We start from the raw sequence: 20,110 nt of genomic DNA, 5'->3' as shown, positions 1-20,110 counted from the left end.
CTGGCCACTGGCAGTTACCACAGTACAAATGTCTGAATTGGCATGGAGCCTGGTGTGATTCCACCACAAAACACAGAATGTCACCCCATCCAGTAAGGACAGAATCCCACGTGTCCAAACAGAAGTGTGAAGTGCTAATCTAAGTTTGGAATTTCAAAAAGTTTACCCACAAGCCATCCATCCATTATCCAACCCGCTATATCCTAACTACAGGGTCACGGGGGTCTGCTGGAGCCAATACCAGCCAGCACAGGGCGCAAGGCAGGAAACAAACCCTGGGCAGGGTGCCAGCCCACCACAGGACACACACTCACACACCAAGCACACACCAGGGACAATTTAGAATCGTCAAATCACCTGACCTGCATGTCTTTGGACTGTGGGAGGAAACCCACGCAGACACGGGGAGAACATGCAAATACCCACAAGCCAAATCAAGCCGATTTATTTTTGAATAGAGTTCTTCACTGAGTGCAGGATCAAAATGCCATAACAAGTAGCAAGCAAAGCTTAAGTTAAAATGTCTTTACACAACTCACCTCTTGGAATGGATTCTTGTTTCTTGGAACAGAACTGTTAAAAAAAATAAAGAGACAAAAACAGTCAGTATGACCCTAAAAATAATATTAGAACATGAGGTAGAGCAGACAAGGATCTCAATCAAAAAATAATCCATCAAATGTAATCAGGGTGGAAAAATTGGAAAAGGGCATCAGGGGTGTTAGGTGACCAAAGAATCAGTGTAAGGCGTACGAAAGGGTGAGTGGTCAGAGCAGCACTGCTGTATGGTCCAGAAACCTGGGCACTTAAAAAGGGTGCATGAATGGAAACTGGACGCTACAGAAATGAGGATGTTGAGATGAATGTGTAGAATAAGAAAGCCTGATAAGATCAGGAATGAGAGAATCAGAAGTACAGTTAACAGAGAGTTGGGGAACTCTCAAAGGAACAAACAGGAAAGAAGGTTCAAGTGGTAGGGGCATGAAAAGAGAAGAGCGCGTGGTATAGCGGGTGGTATAGCGGGTCCACAGCTCATGTCAAAGGGCCATTTTTAAAATAAATAGATAGATAGATACTTTATTAATCCCAAGGGGAAATTCACATAAATAAATAATCCCCGCACTCGCATAGCAAGGGGGTGTAGTGATGTGTGGCTGAAGTGGTTCCTGGGGTGATTTGCGGTGCAGATGAGTCTCACTTAAGAGCGCAGGTGAGGAGTCGTCCACATCTGTAATTGTTCCTGGGAGCCAGCGATTGCCCCCAGGTGAATCACGTCACCATCATAAATAGAAGTGTGAGGTGACCAGGAGGGAAAGGAGAAAAAGGAAGGGAAAAAAGATGGAGGCTGCAGGAGAGCAGGAAGCAGCGTTGAAGAGAGAGCCGGTGTGAGTGAGCGAGCGAAGGCTTGCAGGCAGGAAGCTGAACAGTTGTGCCCTAGCAGGGGTGTTTGGCCAACACCTGGGGCAGTTGGAAGTGGTCACTCCCGCTGAGCATTTTATGGAGGAATGGGAGTGACTGGCAGTAGGACGGCTGGCTGCGTAAGGCCGAGAAGGTAGCGGGAGTCGGGAGGTTTGAGAGGTGAATTCCCTGACGTGAGTGTCCTGGTCGCCAGGGAAGCCAAGTCTCGATCTCGGTGAGCAGAACGGGAGCCAAGGATCGGAAGGCCACCAGATCAGTTATGTGGAAAGAAGATCAGCTGCAGGTATGGCGACTCTCCTGTTGCAAAGCCCGATGGGAGAAGCAGGAGAGTCGCAAGGCAAAAAGACACTGGGCTTTGTGTTTTTAAAGGATTGTTTCCAGCGTTGTTTTTTTTTCTATGGCGTTTTTAATCTCAACTTCACAACTGTTTTTATGGATTATTAATGATTTGAAGCACTTAACTTTATTTAATTTGGTGTTGTTTTAATAAAAGCACTTGCACTTTTGCACCATCCCCTTGCTCCATTTGTTGTGCCTCACTGCCGAGCTCATCGGTAACATTCCCCACGGTGACGGGTTCAAGGGCTCCCGGACGGACGATGGGAGCATGCAGTGAACCCGCATCATCACAGAGTGGTTAATAGTGTGGGGAGAAGAATCGTAGATATGGAAGAGAAGATGACGACCAAAGTGGATGTGTGTGTAGTGGGGCTGCTGGCTAAGAGAGACAGGGATGTCAGGAAAGGAGGAGCTCAACAGACAAGAAATGAACACATTAGTGCAATATAGCAGTCTCACATGAAAGTGGGAAAAGCTTTAAAAGAAGAAGAAGGCCGAGTAGAGAGGAGCGATCAGTCATTTTTCAAACATGATGTCAAACTCAAGAGTGTTGCGCTAACGAACAAGCAGGACGTTTTTAATGAGGCAACTGGGAGGTAAGGTGAAGTCAAAGACAGAAATGATATCAAAACCAAGAAATCTACTGCCCTATAAACCAAAAACTAAAATAAAATAAAAACACAAGACAAGAATCAGACTCAAGAGACGAAACATGACCAAAAACCACAAGATTCTGAGAGAAAAAAGGTTTGGAAAAGGATTTTAAACCTGTCAACTCAGAGAGAGAAGTAATCCCAAGGACAACCTCTGCCCTGATGATGGAAGTGCAAAATGGAGGTGACTGTAAACAACCACGATGACAGCGAAAACGGGACAAAATATTTAATACCAATAAAAGTAAACCTCAAATTGAAAACATGGTGTTAAAAGAGTATTCTAGAGGTAAGAAAAATACTCAAAAAAAAAAAAAAATCACACAAAACATTAAATGATGAATCCAATTAGAAGTGTAAGAAGCGCAAAGCAGAACTCAGCACTAGCCAGGCTGTCTCTTGTGAGTAGCAGTGCTATTTATTTTTCCTTGGGTTTTCTGTAACAGATACAGTATGTCTTCTTGGGAGGTTGTTGATCCAAGGAATTCAACTATGGGTTGCAACATCAGTCTCGGAATCCATTTGGAACGTTTCTGTGAAAATCTTGGAGCGGTGAGTAAAGAGCAGTTCAAAAGATTCCATCAAGATATGAAAGACATGGACAGAAGGTACCAGAGACATCGGGATGTTATTATGATGGCGGACAATTGTTGGATGATTCAGGGGGACACACCAGAAAAAAGGGACAAATGGTGGGCCACCAAACGGAAAAGCTAAGAAGTGACAAAATCGAGTTAAGTCAATGAATGTGGATTGTTTTCTGTGCATATACATTTAAAAATATTACACGGACCAAATATGTTCCTATTAAATTGATTTGGAGCTGTGAAAGTTGGTATTTTCAGGTTTTTTACTTGAATGTGACATGATGGGAAACATCCTAATTATATTTTTGTTTTCTGCTCAAGAAATCAAACAAAAAGAACTATTCACAATTAGAGCAATTTTTCATGAGTTTAACTTTGCAGACTTTTGTTTCAGCCAATCCTGCATAATCAGCCCGTGATTTAGTGAGTCAGCCGTGAGCAGGATGATGGAGTTAATAAGAGGCTACTGAGCAGCCTTATGACCTGATGGTGTAAAAGCTGTGCTTTGCTCTTTCAATCTCAGAGAGTTACGGTGGGCAAAATCGGCAGTAACTTCATTTAGTGGAAGCTTACAAATACTGTAGTTTGCCTGCAAGTTAAAATATTGTTAGCTTTATGTTTTGTGCCTTACGATGAGGTACCTGCTGTTTTTGATGAGACTGTAGACACTTCTCACTAGAGCTCTAGGTCTCCAAATCAAGACGGTTAGTTAGTAAAGTGCCGCTCATAAGGACATCGTGCAAAGTTCTTCTGAGCAACGTCTGGTCTTCCAATAAACAGCTGGCCATGGTTTGGGATGCTGTGAACAAACTACTGGATGACTCAAGATGACATTTTTTCTCCATGGACATTTTGATACTTTTTGCTGTTGTCCAACATTTGTCAGTACAGAGTTCTGTTTTGTCACAAACTTATCACTATTCTGCATAAAAACACAAGGTGAAAAGTTTTCTCTGCCATCACTACAAATTATTTGAAGTAGGTATATATATATATATATCTCTTTTAGAAAAAAATCTTGGAAGGCGACGAGATGTGATTTTCTCAGAGACACTTTAACGTCCCGCGAGACAAGGCAGTGAGACAAAAGGACAGCTGCTGTACAGGCTTTTAAATGTTCAAAGCACCGTGCGAGATGCAGATCACACAGCATGGCAGCAGCTGATTGGCCAAAGATGAGGTAACAACAACAAAAAAAGATTTCTTTCCCATTGTATCACCGTTTAAGAGGGGGTTTCGGAGGAGTGACCGTATCTCCTTAGCATGCGTTCAGCCCCCCCTTCACAACATGACCGGTAGGGACGTGAAATGGCCGGCGCATAGCGCGCCCTTGTAGGGGGTGGTCGAGCAAAGCCCCCTGGTATATACTGAATGACAACAGCAATGTTAGCTTTTATATCATCAGAATCAAGTCTTTTGTTTGGTAACATTTGCTCTCTCCCTAAAATCCATTGCGGCAATTTAAAATGCACGGACTGGAGAAATTGGGTGGCAGGCGTCTTAGGAAGAAGTCCTGTGGGTGGAGCCTCTGCGGTGCAGGATTTTACCCCAAATCACGACACACTTTTTAATGCGTTGTCCACAGAAGTGTGTTCTTGTTTGGCAATCATGTCTGGCCACATGAGACTAGAGCAACCATAACTAATCCCAGGAGTGGATTCCCAGGTAAACTGAGCAATCAGTGGAGAAGGGCCTTAGTAAGAGAGGTGACTAAGAAGTCAATGGCCATCCTATCTGTGCTCCAGAGAAGCTGTATGAAGATGGGGACAAACACCACTGCAACAATTCATTAATCTGAGCCTAATGGCCGAGTGGCCAGACTACACATGAAAATTGTCTTAGAGTTTGTAAAAAGGCACCTAAAGGACAAGATTCTCTGGTCTGATGAGACAAAGATTGAAGTGTCACGTCTTGAAAACCAGGCATTGCTCATCACCTGTGCAATATCATTCCAACTGAAGGGCATGGTGGTATGCAGCATCAGGGATTAAGAAACTGGTCAGAGTTGAGGGAAAGCTGAATGGAGCAAAACACGGAGAGATACTTAATGAAAACCTGCTCAGAGAGCTCGGGACCCCAGACTGGGCGGGAGGTTCACTTTCCAACATGGCATAGTAAACACAATCCAGGACAACTCTGTGAATGTCTTAGAGATGTCCAGCCAGAGCCCAGACTTCAACCTCAGGAGAGCCCTAAAAACAGTTGCCCACTAATGGACCCCATCCAGCCTGACAGAGCCTGAGGGGACCTGTAGAGGAGAATGGCAGAAAATCCCCAAATTCAGGTGTGTGAAGCTTGTTGTGTGACACCCAAGAAGACTCCGGACTGGAATAACCACCCAAAGGGGGCTTCAACAAAGTACTAAGTAAAGGGTCTGAATACTTGTGACAATGTCACATTTCAGTTTCTTTTCTTTTTTAACTTTAACCAATTTGCAAAAAATTCTATACCCTGTTTTTGTTCTGCCATTTTGGGGTATTGAGTGTTGCTTTGTGGGGGAAAAATGAATTGGAAAAGATCTTAGGATAAGGCTGCAACAGAACAAAATGTGAAAATAGTGAGGGGTCTGAAGACTTTCTGAATCCACTGTAGACGTCCTCCCAACACACACTGCTGCTTGAGCTCCAGGGTTATAGTTAAAGAATATTTAAATAAAGTTATAGTTAAATAAAGAAAGGGCGCTATATAAAATTTGTTTTCTTTTTTACTTCTTGTGTATTTAAGGGTTGACGCAGTTAGTGCTGCTGACTTACAGATTCAAGGCCTCGGCTTGATCTCCATCTACAGTGGATTCAGAAAGTATTTGGACCCCTTGGCTTTCTGCACACTTTATTTTTGATCCTCAATCTTCAATCTATTAGGCAACAGGACTAAGCACCATGCTACTTTGATATATAAACCAGTAATCGGCATTTTAAAAAGCTCCCTTTGACAATTACATACTGCAGATAAGAGTTGAAGGAGTCCCAAGCCATTTCTTAACAGCTGGAGCTCAGGCAGGTTAAGCGACTCGCTCAGAGTCAAACAGCACATTTTCACTGAGCCGTCCACAATGGATTATAAACTCCAATCAAAGTCTCCAGGACAGACAACTGGAGGAGAACAAGGATAGACACTCCTGCCGATGAAAAAGCAGAGTAAACGTTGATGAGTGAAGGCTACCAGTGAGAAAGAGAGAGAGAGAAGGAACAGCAGGCGACTGAAAAGCTTCAATCCCATTCCTTGCAAAAATTTTAAAACAACTTGTTAAACGAATTTATGTTGCAGAACTGGACTCTGTTGCCCGGGTTTTGGAAATTCTAATGACTCCTGTGTAACGGGTTATGAGAAAATTCTTTTATATAAAAGATGGACAGCAAAAAACAGATGTGCCGCTGCTACAGCGCAGGGAGCTCTGAAAGATGCCGGCATTGTGTGCCAAGTTCTTCTACTCTTGGAATTTGACTGCATGAAGATGAAAGGATTTCTATGCGGCCCACTCTGTTATGTCTGTCAGTAGTCCTTACCACGCCATGAAGCCAAGCAACACATTAGAAGGGCAATCAATCCTAGCAGAATGAAGTGATTTTTTTTCCAGAAGCTTTGAATCTACAAACACCCACAAGGACTCTTCACATGCAGGCTAACAGAGAAGAATACGGGCACCAAAATGCCACTTTTGTCACCTCTTGGGTGGTAATTTTATTTTTTCAATTCTCTGCCAAATATGGTAGCGCTGTGCTTTTCAATTTTATGCTAACACTATTAAACAGAATACAACAATATCAATATTAATAATTATAACAACAGCCATCTATGTTAAGGGGTAAACTCAAATATGTGCAGGCGGATGGCCCTGTGGTGTCCGGGATGACGGACTATCTGTCGGGAAGACGGTACTTTGTGAGACTCGAGGACTGTGTGAGTACCACTGGAGCGCCACAAGGACAGGCCTGTCTGGTCTTCTCTTCACTCTGTACACCTCGGACTAACAGCAGGTCAGGTCGCTTGCAGAAATTCTCAGATGATTCTGCACTTACGGGGAGTGTCGATAAAAGGGATGAGACAAAGGAGAGGAGCGAGGGGGGAACACTGTTTCGTGGTGCAAAGAGAATTGTCTACAGATTAATATCAGTAATACCAAGGAACTGGTCATTGACTTTCACCACACCAAAGAGCCTCTATCTCCGGTCACTATTTAAAGAGTGGATGTAGAGGTGGTCCACTCCTAGAGGTACTTGGGGGTCCACATTAATGACGGCTTGGACTGTTCTTGGAACACAGAGGAACTAAACAAGAGGGGGCAAAGCAGACTTGTCTTCCTTAGGAGATGGTGTTCCTTTAATGTGGGAAGTGACCTTCTTCACATCTTCTACAACTTTGTGGTGTGGTGCGCCGGGCTGGTAACATCACTTCAGGAGAGGCCAACTGAATCAACAAGTTGACTAAAAGGGCAGACTCAGTTATGGTACACACTCTGGACCCCCTGGAAGTAGTGGAGAACAGTAGAGAATGAAGACAAACCTGAGTGCCATTATGAACAAAGCCGCACATCCTCTCCATTCCATGGCCCCCCAACACTGAGGACTTTCATCCAGTCAATTATTCAGCAGACGTTTGTCAAGAAACGTGACGGGGGGCTCCTTTATAGCAGCAACAATACGCCTGTACAGCACCTCACTGGGACTGGGATGGCCAAGTCAGAACTTGTCTTTTCTTTCTTTATAATCATGTTGGTGTGTGCATATTTATTTATCTACCCAATTATTATTTATTTATCTAAAGAGCTTCTGTAAAAAAGGCAAAATTCTCTCTATAATAATAATTCTGCATTAACATTTTCAAACCCCCATAGAGTTTACTTGTTTTCTAATACACATTATGTAAGGCGTTTTATGATACACTCTTTTGTTTGTTTCTGTTCTTATCTTTTTACTTCCACTTTGCTTTTAGGCCCTTTCTGATCATTTGTAATGATATTGTTTTAACCTTATGGTTGAAGCCACTTTGATTCTCTATTTCTATTTTAGGGTGCTGCCATTTTGTGCTCGGCTCCTTGGGGGAGACCTGTCACCTACCAGAGTCCAACAAGTGTGACCTCGAATGTGGCAGCGTCTCCTCCGGTCAGAGAGGGTTTCCAACGTCAAGTCTCTGCTGCTTTACTGGAAAAGGTGGATTCAAAAACCAGATGGTCGTAAGAAGTAGATAAAAACTTCTTTAAGAGGCTTGCTGATGTCCAGAAATAAGCTGAATTATATTTATTTTAAAAATAGTTATGTCAGACGAACTAAATCAAAACAGCAAGTGGCCAAAAACAAAGGGACTCTAAAATGATTTTTTCTAAAACTATTAAAAGAACAGAGCATTTCATGACGACCATATAAGTATTCCCAGAAACCTCGCTCTGTTATGATTCTGTACTTATTTTGTATTTTTATAATTGTTTAAGGAAATGTTCAGATTTTTGTCATTTACATTTATTTGCTATCCAAAGCAACGTACAAAAGAGTTTGAAAAGTCACAACATTTGTACAACTCTGAAGAGCAAGTTGAAAAGAACGAATTCCAAAAATTTTCAAAATGATAAGTGATTCTATTAAGGAGCGAAGTAGACATCACAAATTAGGGTTAGGGTTATCACTAACGACCAATATGGGGAAAGCAAGAAAGCCATTCCAGAATTTTCCTTTCCTTGCTCAGACTTCTCTAGTCTTAACATAAACTTACCTAATTAATGCCACCTGCTTCTCTAAGGACTAGAAAGAGCTCATGCGCCACTCATGTCGACATGTCTGTCTGAGTTGGCCTCTGATCATGGAGACACCCTTAGACAAAGTCATCCTCTGACAAAACACAGCGACAGGAATTTAAGAATGAAGTCAACTGAAAGACTTGCAAACACCTGCTGCCCAGGACAATCTATTGGTTCTAAACTGTCACACCTCTCAAATTTAAAATGCAACGCTTTGAGGTGAAAAAGGACAAGCCAGAATAATGCGGACACAACATGCAGATGACACATAATGCATGACTGAAACACAAGACCCGGGGGCTGCGCTAGGCACCAGGCGGCCAGTGATCAGCATGAGCCCGACAGACAGTCTCGTCTCTGTTCATGCCACACTTCGGTGAAATGGCTCCATTCCCGTTCACACTCAAGCACTACTCTGATTTTCCTGAAGTATTTATTTAACAATATTTCATCAAAAATGACTATATGTGTTGTGAACATACAACAGGATAACTGACCGGTGAAATACTACATACAACATGGAGAAAACTGATTTTATTCATGGATATTTTAGAACATGTCCACTCTACTATGTTTTCATTTAAAAACAGCGTTTTTGTATCTCTGTTAACACTAAAATGGCTGAAAACGCATATGGCGCAGCCATTTGTGTACATTGAGCTTGCATGCATCACTGGAAACAGGAAGAGGAAGAGTCCTCCATGCCTGATGTTCATTTGAAGCTTGCATTTAGAGGCACGGAAAAAAAGCAGGGGTATACATGAAAAACAAAAGTTTAGATTTATACCTGTAAGCAACACAATAAGCGTCATTGAAAGCAGCTGCTCCATGTCCGCCATGTTGGAATAGGTTTTTCTTTTGAGATGTTGTAATGAGAAGGACTCAGTTTAGGAGACGACCATGTAGGAAGCACAAATCAATCAGAACACGATTGCAGTCAGTGCTTTCAAAACTGTACGTTTTCACCCATCCGCACTGCAATGCAAAGTCTGCATTTTTAGGAATATATGCCTCTGGACGGCACTTTCAGAAGTCTCCATTTTCAGGGGTTAAAAACAATGGGGTAGTGTGGACGAAAGGTGAAAACGGAGGCTAATGTCGGTGATTTTTAACAAAAACACTGGAGTGCAGTCATTGCCTTAATATTTTTTGCTGCTGTTCAGTATTGCCCTGCCAGAACCTGTTGATGTGCGTTATATCATAAACTCTGTTCTCCATTAAAATAAGATTAAAAACGTTTATCGGCCATCACTACAAATAACTTGGGAGGAAATGTGTACAAAAAATGCAGACATAAAAAAATAAAAATATAATACACTGCACTTGAATATTTGCCTTTATTTCTGATTAGCCGTCCCCCACGGCTTCGCCGGCGTAGAAGTGAAACAGGACAGTGAGGAGGGCCGTGTCTGGCTTCCCCCTCTTCTCAGCCCGCTGCCTCTGTCTCAGATTAGTGCGAATACATCGCTCCTGCAAGTGAACTCTGATTCTTAGCACGATGTGAGAAGTCACAAAATCAACCGGAATGTTCAAGCAAATTATAGAAAAAAGGGCAACCTACACCCGTTAAGTAGTTCTCTCGTTCGGAGGTAAGATACGCCCTGACGTGGGTGCGTGAGTAAAGAGGCCCCCCTCCCCTTGGCCCACTGCGTCTCTCTCGGATTCGTGTAAATAAATGAGAATAAAATGAGAGAAGTCGCAAAATCAACCGTAATGTTCAAGCAAATTCTAGAAAAAAACCCGATCTAAATCTGTTAAATAGTTCTCTCGTTTGCTAGTAAGCAGAATTAAGGTTATGCCCTGAGGCTGTCCCCGTCCCCCCCAAGGCCAGCTGATCTAAATCCGTTAAGTTGTTCTATCGTGAAAAGTGGACAGACATACAGACAGACATTGGATTTTATATATAGAGAGACTGACAGAGTTTAGAAAATTTCAAATAAACTTTTAATAACCAATAAAAAAAATTAAGCTAGACAATATTTCACTTACCTTTCACTGCCACGGAGCATTTTGGGATCAAAGTATCTGTAATCGTCCGTTTCCTAGGGAAGGTGGAAGAAAAACAACAACATTTAAACAAAATACACAATAGTTACTTGTTTATTTAATTATTTTTTTACAAAGTCACATTCCTTTTTTAAGCTGGACAAACCCTCTCAGTCAGTGGCTCTCAACGCGTGTCCTGGTGAGCTTCATACAAATATGAAAAAACATGAAAATATAAAAACACACACCACGGTGAGAACACACAACTGCTCACGAGACATCAACCAGACAGTCCAAAATGGTAATGGCCTTAAGACACAAGCCGTCTTAAAGGCATACCCCACCCAAAAAATCATATTCTTTATGCACAGTAAGTTACCTACCTCATGTAATTTGTAGTGATGGCTAAGAAAAAAGTTTAACCTTATGCTTTCATGCGGAATGGAGATAAAAATGTTTATGACGCAATGTAATCCAATGGTGACCAATGCTGTACAACGGAAAACAATGTGAAAAATGACCATAGGAAAAAAATAATAAATTCACGTTACTCATGTCACGTATTCCACAAGTCAGTTATCCAGTCGTACGCTCCAAACTCTCATGTTTCAAGCCAGTGGTCTGATTTCTGTTTATTTTGTTCATTTTTATGTTACTACTGTTGATTATGTAGATTCTATATGCCAATATATTTTTTATGTGCCATGTGTTTTGTGAGCGATCTCCCACCTGCTCATCACAGTCAAAGGCCTGCCCTTAGCCGTAAAAAGACTGAGGAAAAAACAAAAATAAAAAAAACACAGTCCCCTACAGTTCATTGAATGCCTGCTGAGTGTCTTTTGTAATTTTTTTCAGTGCTTTTTGTAACTTTTCTGGATTTTGAACTTTTGGTCTGCTCTTATGATCATTCTTTGTGCTCTTTAGAGCTTCACTGTTAGCAGAGCAATTACTTTTATTTATAAACATTTGCCCTTTTTGTTTCTTGATTGGTTGCCCCTCTAGTGGGCATTTTGAGTCATTTTCGGGACTTTGTCCTTAGGAACTCTCTAGTTCACAACAAAAACAAGCAAAATGCATGTATTTTTTGCTTAGATATTGTTAAACAGATACTTTCGGAAACATCAGTGCATATGAGAAACAGGAAACGCAAGTCACATGGGATTAACTTTTTGAATTGATGATCCGCCTTTCCACCTTGCTCATTGATCAAGTCTTATCTTCAATCCAAAAGAAAAAGAAAAACTCACATAAAAGGATTGTGAGATGAACACAGTCAAACATTACATGCAAAGGTGAAAACCGAGAGATCAAAACACAGGCATCAAAAATCAGAAACAAAACCGAAATCGAAGTCAAACGTCAGAGCCAAAAAGTCTATCACCAAGTTCAGAATCAAAGAGATTTTAAGGAGTGACCCAATCTCAGATGACCAGGAAATGCCCAATGCTGATCTGTTATCTCATTGCAGTGATGACATCAGAGGTTGTGCACTCCTTTGTCACTTCCTTAGCGACATTATGGCCCCCGTGAAAAATAAAATGGCATAAAAAAGAGACGTGAAAATACTTTCAATTAAAAACACCTTGAACCAAAAAACTTCAAATACCATTGCCGTCAGAAAGCCTCAAAACCCATCAGAGGAAGAGACCAGAAAAACATGAAGTTAAGGCAGCAAGAAGGGTCATAACAAACTGATTCATAATATCGAGTATACTTTACTATTGTGTGGCAGAGAATTGTCTCAAAATGTTTTATTTAACAATATTTTAGCCAAAATAAACATGTCTGGGACGTTATAAGCGCTATAGGCCAAACCTGATTTTAGGAAAAACTAGTTAAGGCTAGGCTAAACCGGTATGCTTAGGCAGAAAGAATGAACTAGTCTGATTTAGATCATCCTAAACTCAATGTAGAGCTCCAAGGACAAACCGATTTGTTCGTCTAAACTAACTTGGCCTGCAATTGTACTTTCCTAAGCCAAACTGATTCATCGTGTCGTACTTTGAACAAACTGGCTCAGCCTGGTCTAAAGTAGTTGGTCCTAAAATTGGGTTTGACCAGTAACATAAGCAACTGGAAACCTGACATGATACGGGTGATCAACAGTTGTAATAGATATTTGATTCCTGTTCTTCAGCTTGCGTTCATGTTTCACCTTTTTTTCTTTCTTCTCTGTGAAAACTGAGATTAAATGTTTTCTTGGCTATTACTACAAACAATGTGGGGTAACAAATCCAGAAACGATCACTTTGTGTGGAGTATTTGTTTAATTTACAGCGCATTTGTACTCTGTAAGTGGATCCACTCAGCTTTTATCAACGACCTAACAGTTTCATGGACACTTTGTAGTCAGTGTAGCCCTCTAGTGGTTAGGAACTGGAATTGTTATCACTTCAGAACCATCCATCATCTCACGCTGGCCCACAAGACCAAACACAAATTATGCTACGTGTGGCTCAAACTCACATCTCACTTTTGGCAATTAAGGTGTTTTAGATGCAGTTGAAGCCAAATTTTTCCATCCAACTTGGATAAATTCTTTCAAACTCCATATTTCCCAACTCCCGCCGTGTCATGATGCCCTACGTTCCCTGTGTTAAGCCAATTATGGTCTCTCCTTTGTTTCCACAAGTGGCCATGTCACAATAGTTGATAAGAGACAAATGGATTTCACTCTTTATTCACTCGATCAGACTTAAAGTTTGGTTTTCCAAACACTTTAGTTAGTATTCGCCTTTTAAATTGCTAAACGTGAATCGAACACTTAGGGTCACCTTCCGGAAGCTTCTCACAACGCGTGGCAGGAGTTTTTGGCCACGCTGCCTGACAGAACTGGCGTTAATCAGTTAGGTCTGTGGGCCTCTTTGCTCTGACGCACTTTTCCAGTTTCTATGGGATTCGGGTCAGGGCTTTGTGATGGCCAGTCCAGTACTTTCAAGTTGTTGTCCATTTTGTTACAACACCAGAGGGCTGTTTAGACTCATCATTCTGATGGAAGACAAATTTGTTGCTTTAAAATGTACAGATAATCCTCCTTCCTCATGTTGCCATTTATTTTTTGACATGGCCCCGCTATGCTGCAGTTGGAGAATGTTCTTTGGCTCTGTATATACTGGTGATCATTATGGCCAAACAATTGAATGTTTGTTTCATCTCAACACAGAACACTCCTCCAAAAGGCCACCAAATCACCTGCAAACTACAAACTTTTTCTGTCAGTCCTGGAGAAGGGGCTTCCTCCCTGCACAGCAGCCATTCAGGTCATGGTGATGAAGGACTCCACTAGCGATACTTTGATACCTGATGCCTTCGACTCCTTTGTCACTTCTTTTGTTGTTACCTTGGGTTTCAGTGGAATCTTTCGTAAGAAACTTTGTTCATCCCTAGGGGCTCATTTGTGTCTCCTTCCTGAGTGATGCAGTGTCTTTGTGGCCCCAAGGTGTTTTTATTTGTGTGCAATTGTTGGCACAGAAGCTCATGGGGCCTTCAGTTGTTTGGGAATCTAATATACAGTATAACGCAGACTGTAACAATCTTGAGGTCTTGTATGCGTTATCATCCAGTTGACGCTCGGAACGATTGCTGAAGCGCCATCTGTTGGCTGATTAGGAAGTTGACATGTAACTCTCTCTCTCTCCATATATATATATATATATATATAGTCACACGCGTGCGCATGGGAGGCAGCTAAAGGGCTTGAGTAAGGGCAATTTCTGAGTCATACCCGGATGTGGCAGGGTGCCCTGACTCTTTTTCTCCCTTTTCTGCAGACCATTCAAAGGAGATCCCACCTGGCCCTCTGGACGTCACTTCCGGGACCGAGCCTATGGAAGGAGACCTTGCCAGCTCTGGCCCCTGTGATGTCACGTCCAGCCTCGAACCAATGGCTGAAGACCTTCATGAGCCAGACCCCTATGATCTCACTTCCTGTCTTCCCCTTTAAAAGCCTCCACCTTTTCCCTCTTCCCTCGGTTTTGTGCACATCAGTGCTGTATTTATTTGAATGACTTTGCAGCCAGGAAATCAATTAAACGGGTGGCTGCCCCAAACCTTTCTATGACTCTGAGTCGAGTTTGTGACACTCTCTCTCTCTCTCTCTATATATATATATATATATATATATATATATATATATATATATATATATATATATATATAAAATCCAACATCTGTCTGTCTGCTTTTCACAAGAGAACTACTTAATGGAGTTAGATTGGGTTTTGTTCTTTAATTTGTTTGAACATTCCGGGTTGATTTCATGACGTCTCTCATTGTGCTAAGAATCAGATTTTGCTTGTGGTTCTGCTTTATTTGTGCAAATCTGAGAAAACAGGCAGCGGGCCAGGTGGGGTGGGGTGGGGTGCTCTCCTCACTCACATGCCAGCATCAGGGCGTATCTTACATCCGCTTAGCTAGCAAACGAGAGAACTACCATATATACTTACGTTTAAGTTGTAACTTGATGCCACTGCATGATAGGTCTCCCTGTACTTCTTAAACCCTGGGTTGCTTCCTAGCTGAAGATCCTTCTGTGGAGACTTTGTACGCCAAACGTGCACCATAAAAATTAGTATTGTACATACTTGTGGATAAGTTCTCCCGCAGATAAGTCGGATTTTGATTTAAACGTATAATTTTCGGTATTTTATAATGTCGGTCGTATAAGCAGAATGCGGAAAACTCATGCTATTGGTCCAAGAGATTGTGATATACTAACACCCACCTGAGAGAGTAACCACTGGGCACACAGCCTTTTGTTTTTCTATGGATTGCGCCCACGTGACCACACGGTAATACCTGAACTAGTCTGAAGTGACGTTTGTACTGATTTGTGTTTTTTTGTATCTCACACCCTCATACACCTTTATCGTAAGAGCATCCCTTATCTACGATGACGCTTTCGATCAGAAGAAAATATGAAGCTGGTTTTAAATTAAAAGTCGTTGAAGTGGCGCAATAAATTGGTAAGAAACTGGTGCGAGACCGGAGGAAGCAAGATGTAAAAAAAAAAATAAAAAAAAATGTAGGTGTATTTTTGAACGGGCGTATAAGTCGGGGTCTGATTTTATGTTTGATTTTTTGGGTTTCAACACCCGACTTACATGCGAGTATATAAGGTACTTAACAGATTTAAATTGGGTTTTTTTTCTATAATTTCCTTGAACATCATGGTTGATTTTCCGACTTCTCTCATCGCGCTGTCACGCTTGTGTCACAAAGTTGCAGAGGTCCACTCAGGGGTTTGAAGAAACAGAAACTTTACTCGAATACTGTTGGAACAAACAAGTCTCGTCGAGGTGCGAACCGGTCGCCACAGCTCCGCCTCTCGATCAAAAGAATCAAAAGAACACAAAATCTTCCTCCTCAAAGGGGCGCAGTGGTTCGGGAGCTCCGACCGGAGCAGAGGATGTGTGAGGGAAGAGAGACGAGGCAGTGAGACACAAGGATAGCCGCGGTGCAGACTTCTAAATGTTCGAGGCCCCACGTGAGATGCCTGGCAGCAAGCAGCAGGCTGGCAGTTGATCTGGCAAAGAGGAGATGACAAGCTGTGTTTGTTTCCCGTTGAATCACTGTTTAAGTGGGGGTTTCAGAGGAGCGGCCATGTCTCCTTGGGGCCGCATTCACCTTGCTCACAGTTTGCATGCAGAAGCGATATATTTGTGCTAATCCGAGACAGAGGCTGCAGGTGGAGGGGAGGGTGAAGCGTGACGTCAGCAGTAGGGAGCCGGGCAGGACCCTCCTCACTCACACTCCAGCCCCCATTCGAATCGGTCTGACCTCTGTGATTTGAAGTGTTCCTTGCCTCCGCTTAGCTAGCGATGCCTGTTTGTTTATTGATTTTTAAAGTTTGTCCCGATTCACTACTACGTGGGCAGAGCTACGGGGGACGGCTAGTTTCTAATAAAGAGGAATTGAACTTGTGGAGATTTGCAGGTTTTTTTTTAATTTTTGGCTGAGCTGATAGAATTCTCCCCACAGGAAGGAAAGCACAGACCCTTATATAAAGCCACAGGTGCAACCCCCAATTAACTCAGTTAAGGCAATCGGCCAATCAGGGGCTCTTGTAAAAGTCATGACATCAATGTCTGGAATCTTCCAGGCTGTTTAAAGAGACGTTCAACTTGGTTTAGACGCACTGAACATCTGATCTTGTAAATAAAGGCTGAAACTAATCTTTCACTTAGCTGTTGTTGTGACTTTGCCACTTGCGGAAATAAAGTAATAACTGACATGTATTTGATTTGGGCAACATGGAGTGTTTAAAGTCTTTAGCTGATGTGGATGGAAACTTTTGGCCCCAAATGTATAAGCATCAGCTCAAATATGTTTCACCTGAGGATGTCGAGGAATGGTTGATTTTGAGACTATGAGAGGATCTGTGGCACAGTCAAGCAGACTTAAATAAAAACAGAGAACTGTCTCCTCTTTCCTTTTCTTACCAAAATAACAATAAAAGACATTCTTTTTGTATCCAGACTACAGTAAACATTTTTAAAAATTAGCCCAAAACATAATAAAGAAAAAAACTTTTTTTTGGAGAAAATAAAATAAAGGCAAAAACAAGGAAGAAATGTCATATGTCTCTAATTAAACCAGTGAACTGACCAGCTCCGATTTCTTTCCACATCCATGGTTTTCAACTTGGGATTTTCTTTTTTTTTAATTGTTAGGATTTTCTACGGTCTTAAAGAATCATCAGAAGCTCTACTGTGTTATTTTTGATGACAACCTTTAATAGGCTGATGATGTGTTCTTAATGGGATGTACTGGGCTGGTAACATCACTTCAAGAGACGACCAGCAAATGAACGAGCTAATCAAAATTTCATTCTCAGTTATGGGGCACACTCTGGACCCCCTGGAGGTCGTAGTGGAAAAGAGAATGAAGACAAAACTCAGTGCCACTATGAACAATGCTGCACACCACCTGTATGAATGGGGACTTTCAGCCAACAGATTATTCAGCACACGTGTGTCAAGAAACACGACTGGGGATCGTTTACACCAACAGCAATATGTCTGTAAGGTGCCTTACAGGGACTGGGACTGCTAAATTACACATTTTCTACTTTATCTTTCATTCTATTCTGAGTTGAGATCATATAATGTGTGTGTATATCTGTTTATTTAAGGAGCTTCTGGGGAAAAAAAAAAATCTCCAAACTCCAAATAAAGATCGATCTATATTTTATAGTGCCTTTCATCCATCCATCCATCCATCCATCCATCTATCACATAATGTCTTTCACATCTATCTATGATGATTTAGCTAATTCCAGATTAGCTGCCATTTCATTGCATAGTTTGGCATCATCTGCAAACTTAACCAGCTTGTCCTTCATATTCCTATCCATATCACTTATATATTACAAAGATCAGCGGTTCAAGCATTGACCCACGAAGGATGCCACTTTTAACATCATCTAATTCTAATTCAGCTCAAAGCACCAAAACCCTTTGCTTCCTGTTTTTTAAACAAATTTTCTCCCATCTACCCACTATGCTCTGAACTTCCACTTCTTTGAGTTTGACTTCTGCCTTATCAAATACCTTCTGAAAATCAAAATGAGTAATACCATACGCATCTCCCTGATCATATTTGATTGCATAATATTAACAATAAGAGCAGCTCACTATGGCAAATATAGGAGGCAGTGGGGATCGAACTGGGGACTCTTGAGGACAAGTCAGCGAATCTTACCGATACGCCATGGAAGCTGTTGTCTTATCCTTGAACCTTTTGTGAAAGTGTTTATTTGATCTTTGGACTTCAGGCTTCACACATTATATAGTTTATGCCTACATTTTGTCATTTACTACTAAAATATGAAAAATGTTTCTGTTTTAACGATGTGTTTACACAGATTATTGTAGAAACAGAACACATATGAAATGCATGTGTTCCAAATAACGACCTATTATTTCCACTCTAAAACTCCAGCACTTCACTCCCAGATGATCAATCAAGGCCTGAGCTGGGAGAACTCTGTGCCCGTTCTGCGGCGTTGGGGGATGGGACACCGGGCTGCTTGTCTTTATCGGCACATTCACAGGACAAAAGACGCTGATGGAGAGGTGCGAACGGATTTAAGGTGGGCTGGATCTGGGAGTTTTTTCGTAGGCTCTGCTTAATTGACTAGTACATTTTGCTTGCCCACTGTCCCTATGGCAGTGCAGTTGTTGGCATGACTGTTCAATGAGACAGACCGCTGTTTCCTCCGGACTGGTACCAGTCTTCACCCCACCACAGCCAGGACTCTGCACAGTAGAGGGTCTGTATATATCACATTTGGAAAGGTGACTATAGGGTTCTCGAGGTGTTCTCAAATCAAGAATAGGTTTTTGATTATTTTGTGAGTTGCATTATGGTGGGAAGTTGCGGGGGTTTGTGTCTCCCATGGAAGTTCTTATACAAGCAGCATACGGACTGCAGGGATAAATGAACAAAAAAGAAAAAAGATGAGGAGAAATGAGAGCCCCCCATCACGGGCCACACGCTGACACACACAAACACATTTATGCCTCCACAGAGGTTACTTTGTTATCTGAGCACTGAAGAATTCCGAACATGCCGAGGAATTAGGGAAGCTGAAAAGACAGGAATGTAAGGTGATTGCCTAATCGAGGTAAGTGCTTCACTGAGACAGCAGGTGTCATCCACAAGCACTGATGATGAAGTACTGGGTGGGGGTTCTTGCTATAAGACGCCAAGCTGAACGTTGTGTTTGCAGAAGCAATGCTGACTTTCTACAACTACATCTCACACTATAACTTTTTCCACCCCTAAATATGATGGAAATACAGTGGAAATAAACTGTACATTTGTTAAAAAAAACAAAAAAAACTGAAACCTCTCATTTATAGAAGTATTTAGACCCTTAATTTGGTACTTTGTAGAGGCCCCCTCTGCAGTAAGTCCAGCTTCAAGTCTTCTTGGGTAAGTCCCTACACGTTTTGCACACCTGGATTTGGGCAGCTGATCCCACTCTTCCTGGCATATTCTCTCAATCGCCTTAAGACTGAATGGCCATCCCCAGGTCTCTTCACACTTGTTCTATGAGGTTTAAGTCTGGGCTTTGGCTGGACCACTCAAAGACACTCAAGAGACTTGTCCAGGGTTGTCTTGTATACTTTGGGTCATTGCTGTCTTGAAAAGTGCACCCTGGAGCAAGAGCCTCTCTGTACTTGGCTGCATTCATCCATCCCTCTATTCTGTCCAGTCTCCATGTCCCCATAGCATGACGCTGCCACCACCATGCTTTACCAGTGGGATGGCATTAGACGAGCGATGAGAGTGCCCGGTTTTAGCCAGATGTAGTGCTTGAAGTTCTGCCCAAAGAGTTCAATTTTTGTCTCACCAGACCAGAGAATCTTCTCACTCGGCTCTCAGAGTCC

The 20,110-nt window shown here is 42.0% G+C and overlaps 1 protein-coding gene across 2 annotated transcripts in view; it reads right to left on the bottom strand.

Annotated features, from left to right (window-relative positions):
* scfd1 (sec1 family domain containing 1) overlaps nucleotides 1-20,110 on the bottom strand; it is a 181,024-nt gene that overhangs the window by 12,272 nt on the left and 148,642 nt on the right. For both annotated transcript variants that reach the window (XM_039741264.1, XM_039741263.1), the window contains exons 21-22: nucleotides 10,719-10,771; nucleotides 540-573 (exon numbers count right to left, since the gene is read on the bottom strand). In XM_039741264.1, coding sequence (XP_039597198.1) covers nucleotides 540-573; nucleotides 10,719-10,771 — 87 coding nt within the window. The remainder of the gene's footprint in view (nucleotides 1-539; nucleotides 574-10,718; nucleotides 10,772-20,110) is intronic.

The sequence above is a fragment of the Polypterus senegalus genome, chromosome 18 (genome assembly GCF_016835505.1).
Source record: "Polypterus senegalus isolate Bchr_013 chromosome 18, ASM1683550v1, whole genome shotgun sequence".
Classification (NCBI taxonomy): Eukaryota; Metazoa; Chordata; class Cladistia; order Polypteriformes; family Polypteridae; genus Polypterus; species Polypterus senegalus.
The sequence above is the reverse complement of the archived record's forward strand: the minus strand, read 5'-3'. Positions and strand labels throughout refer to the sequence as shown.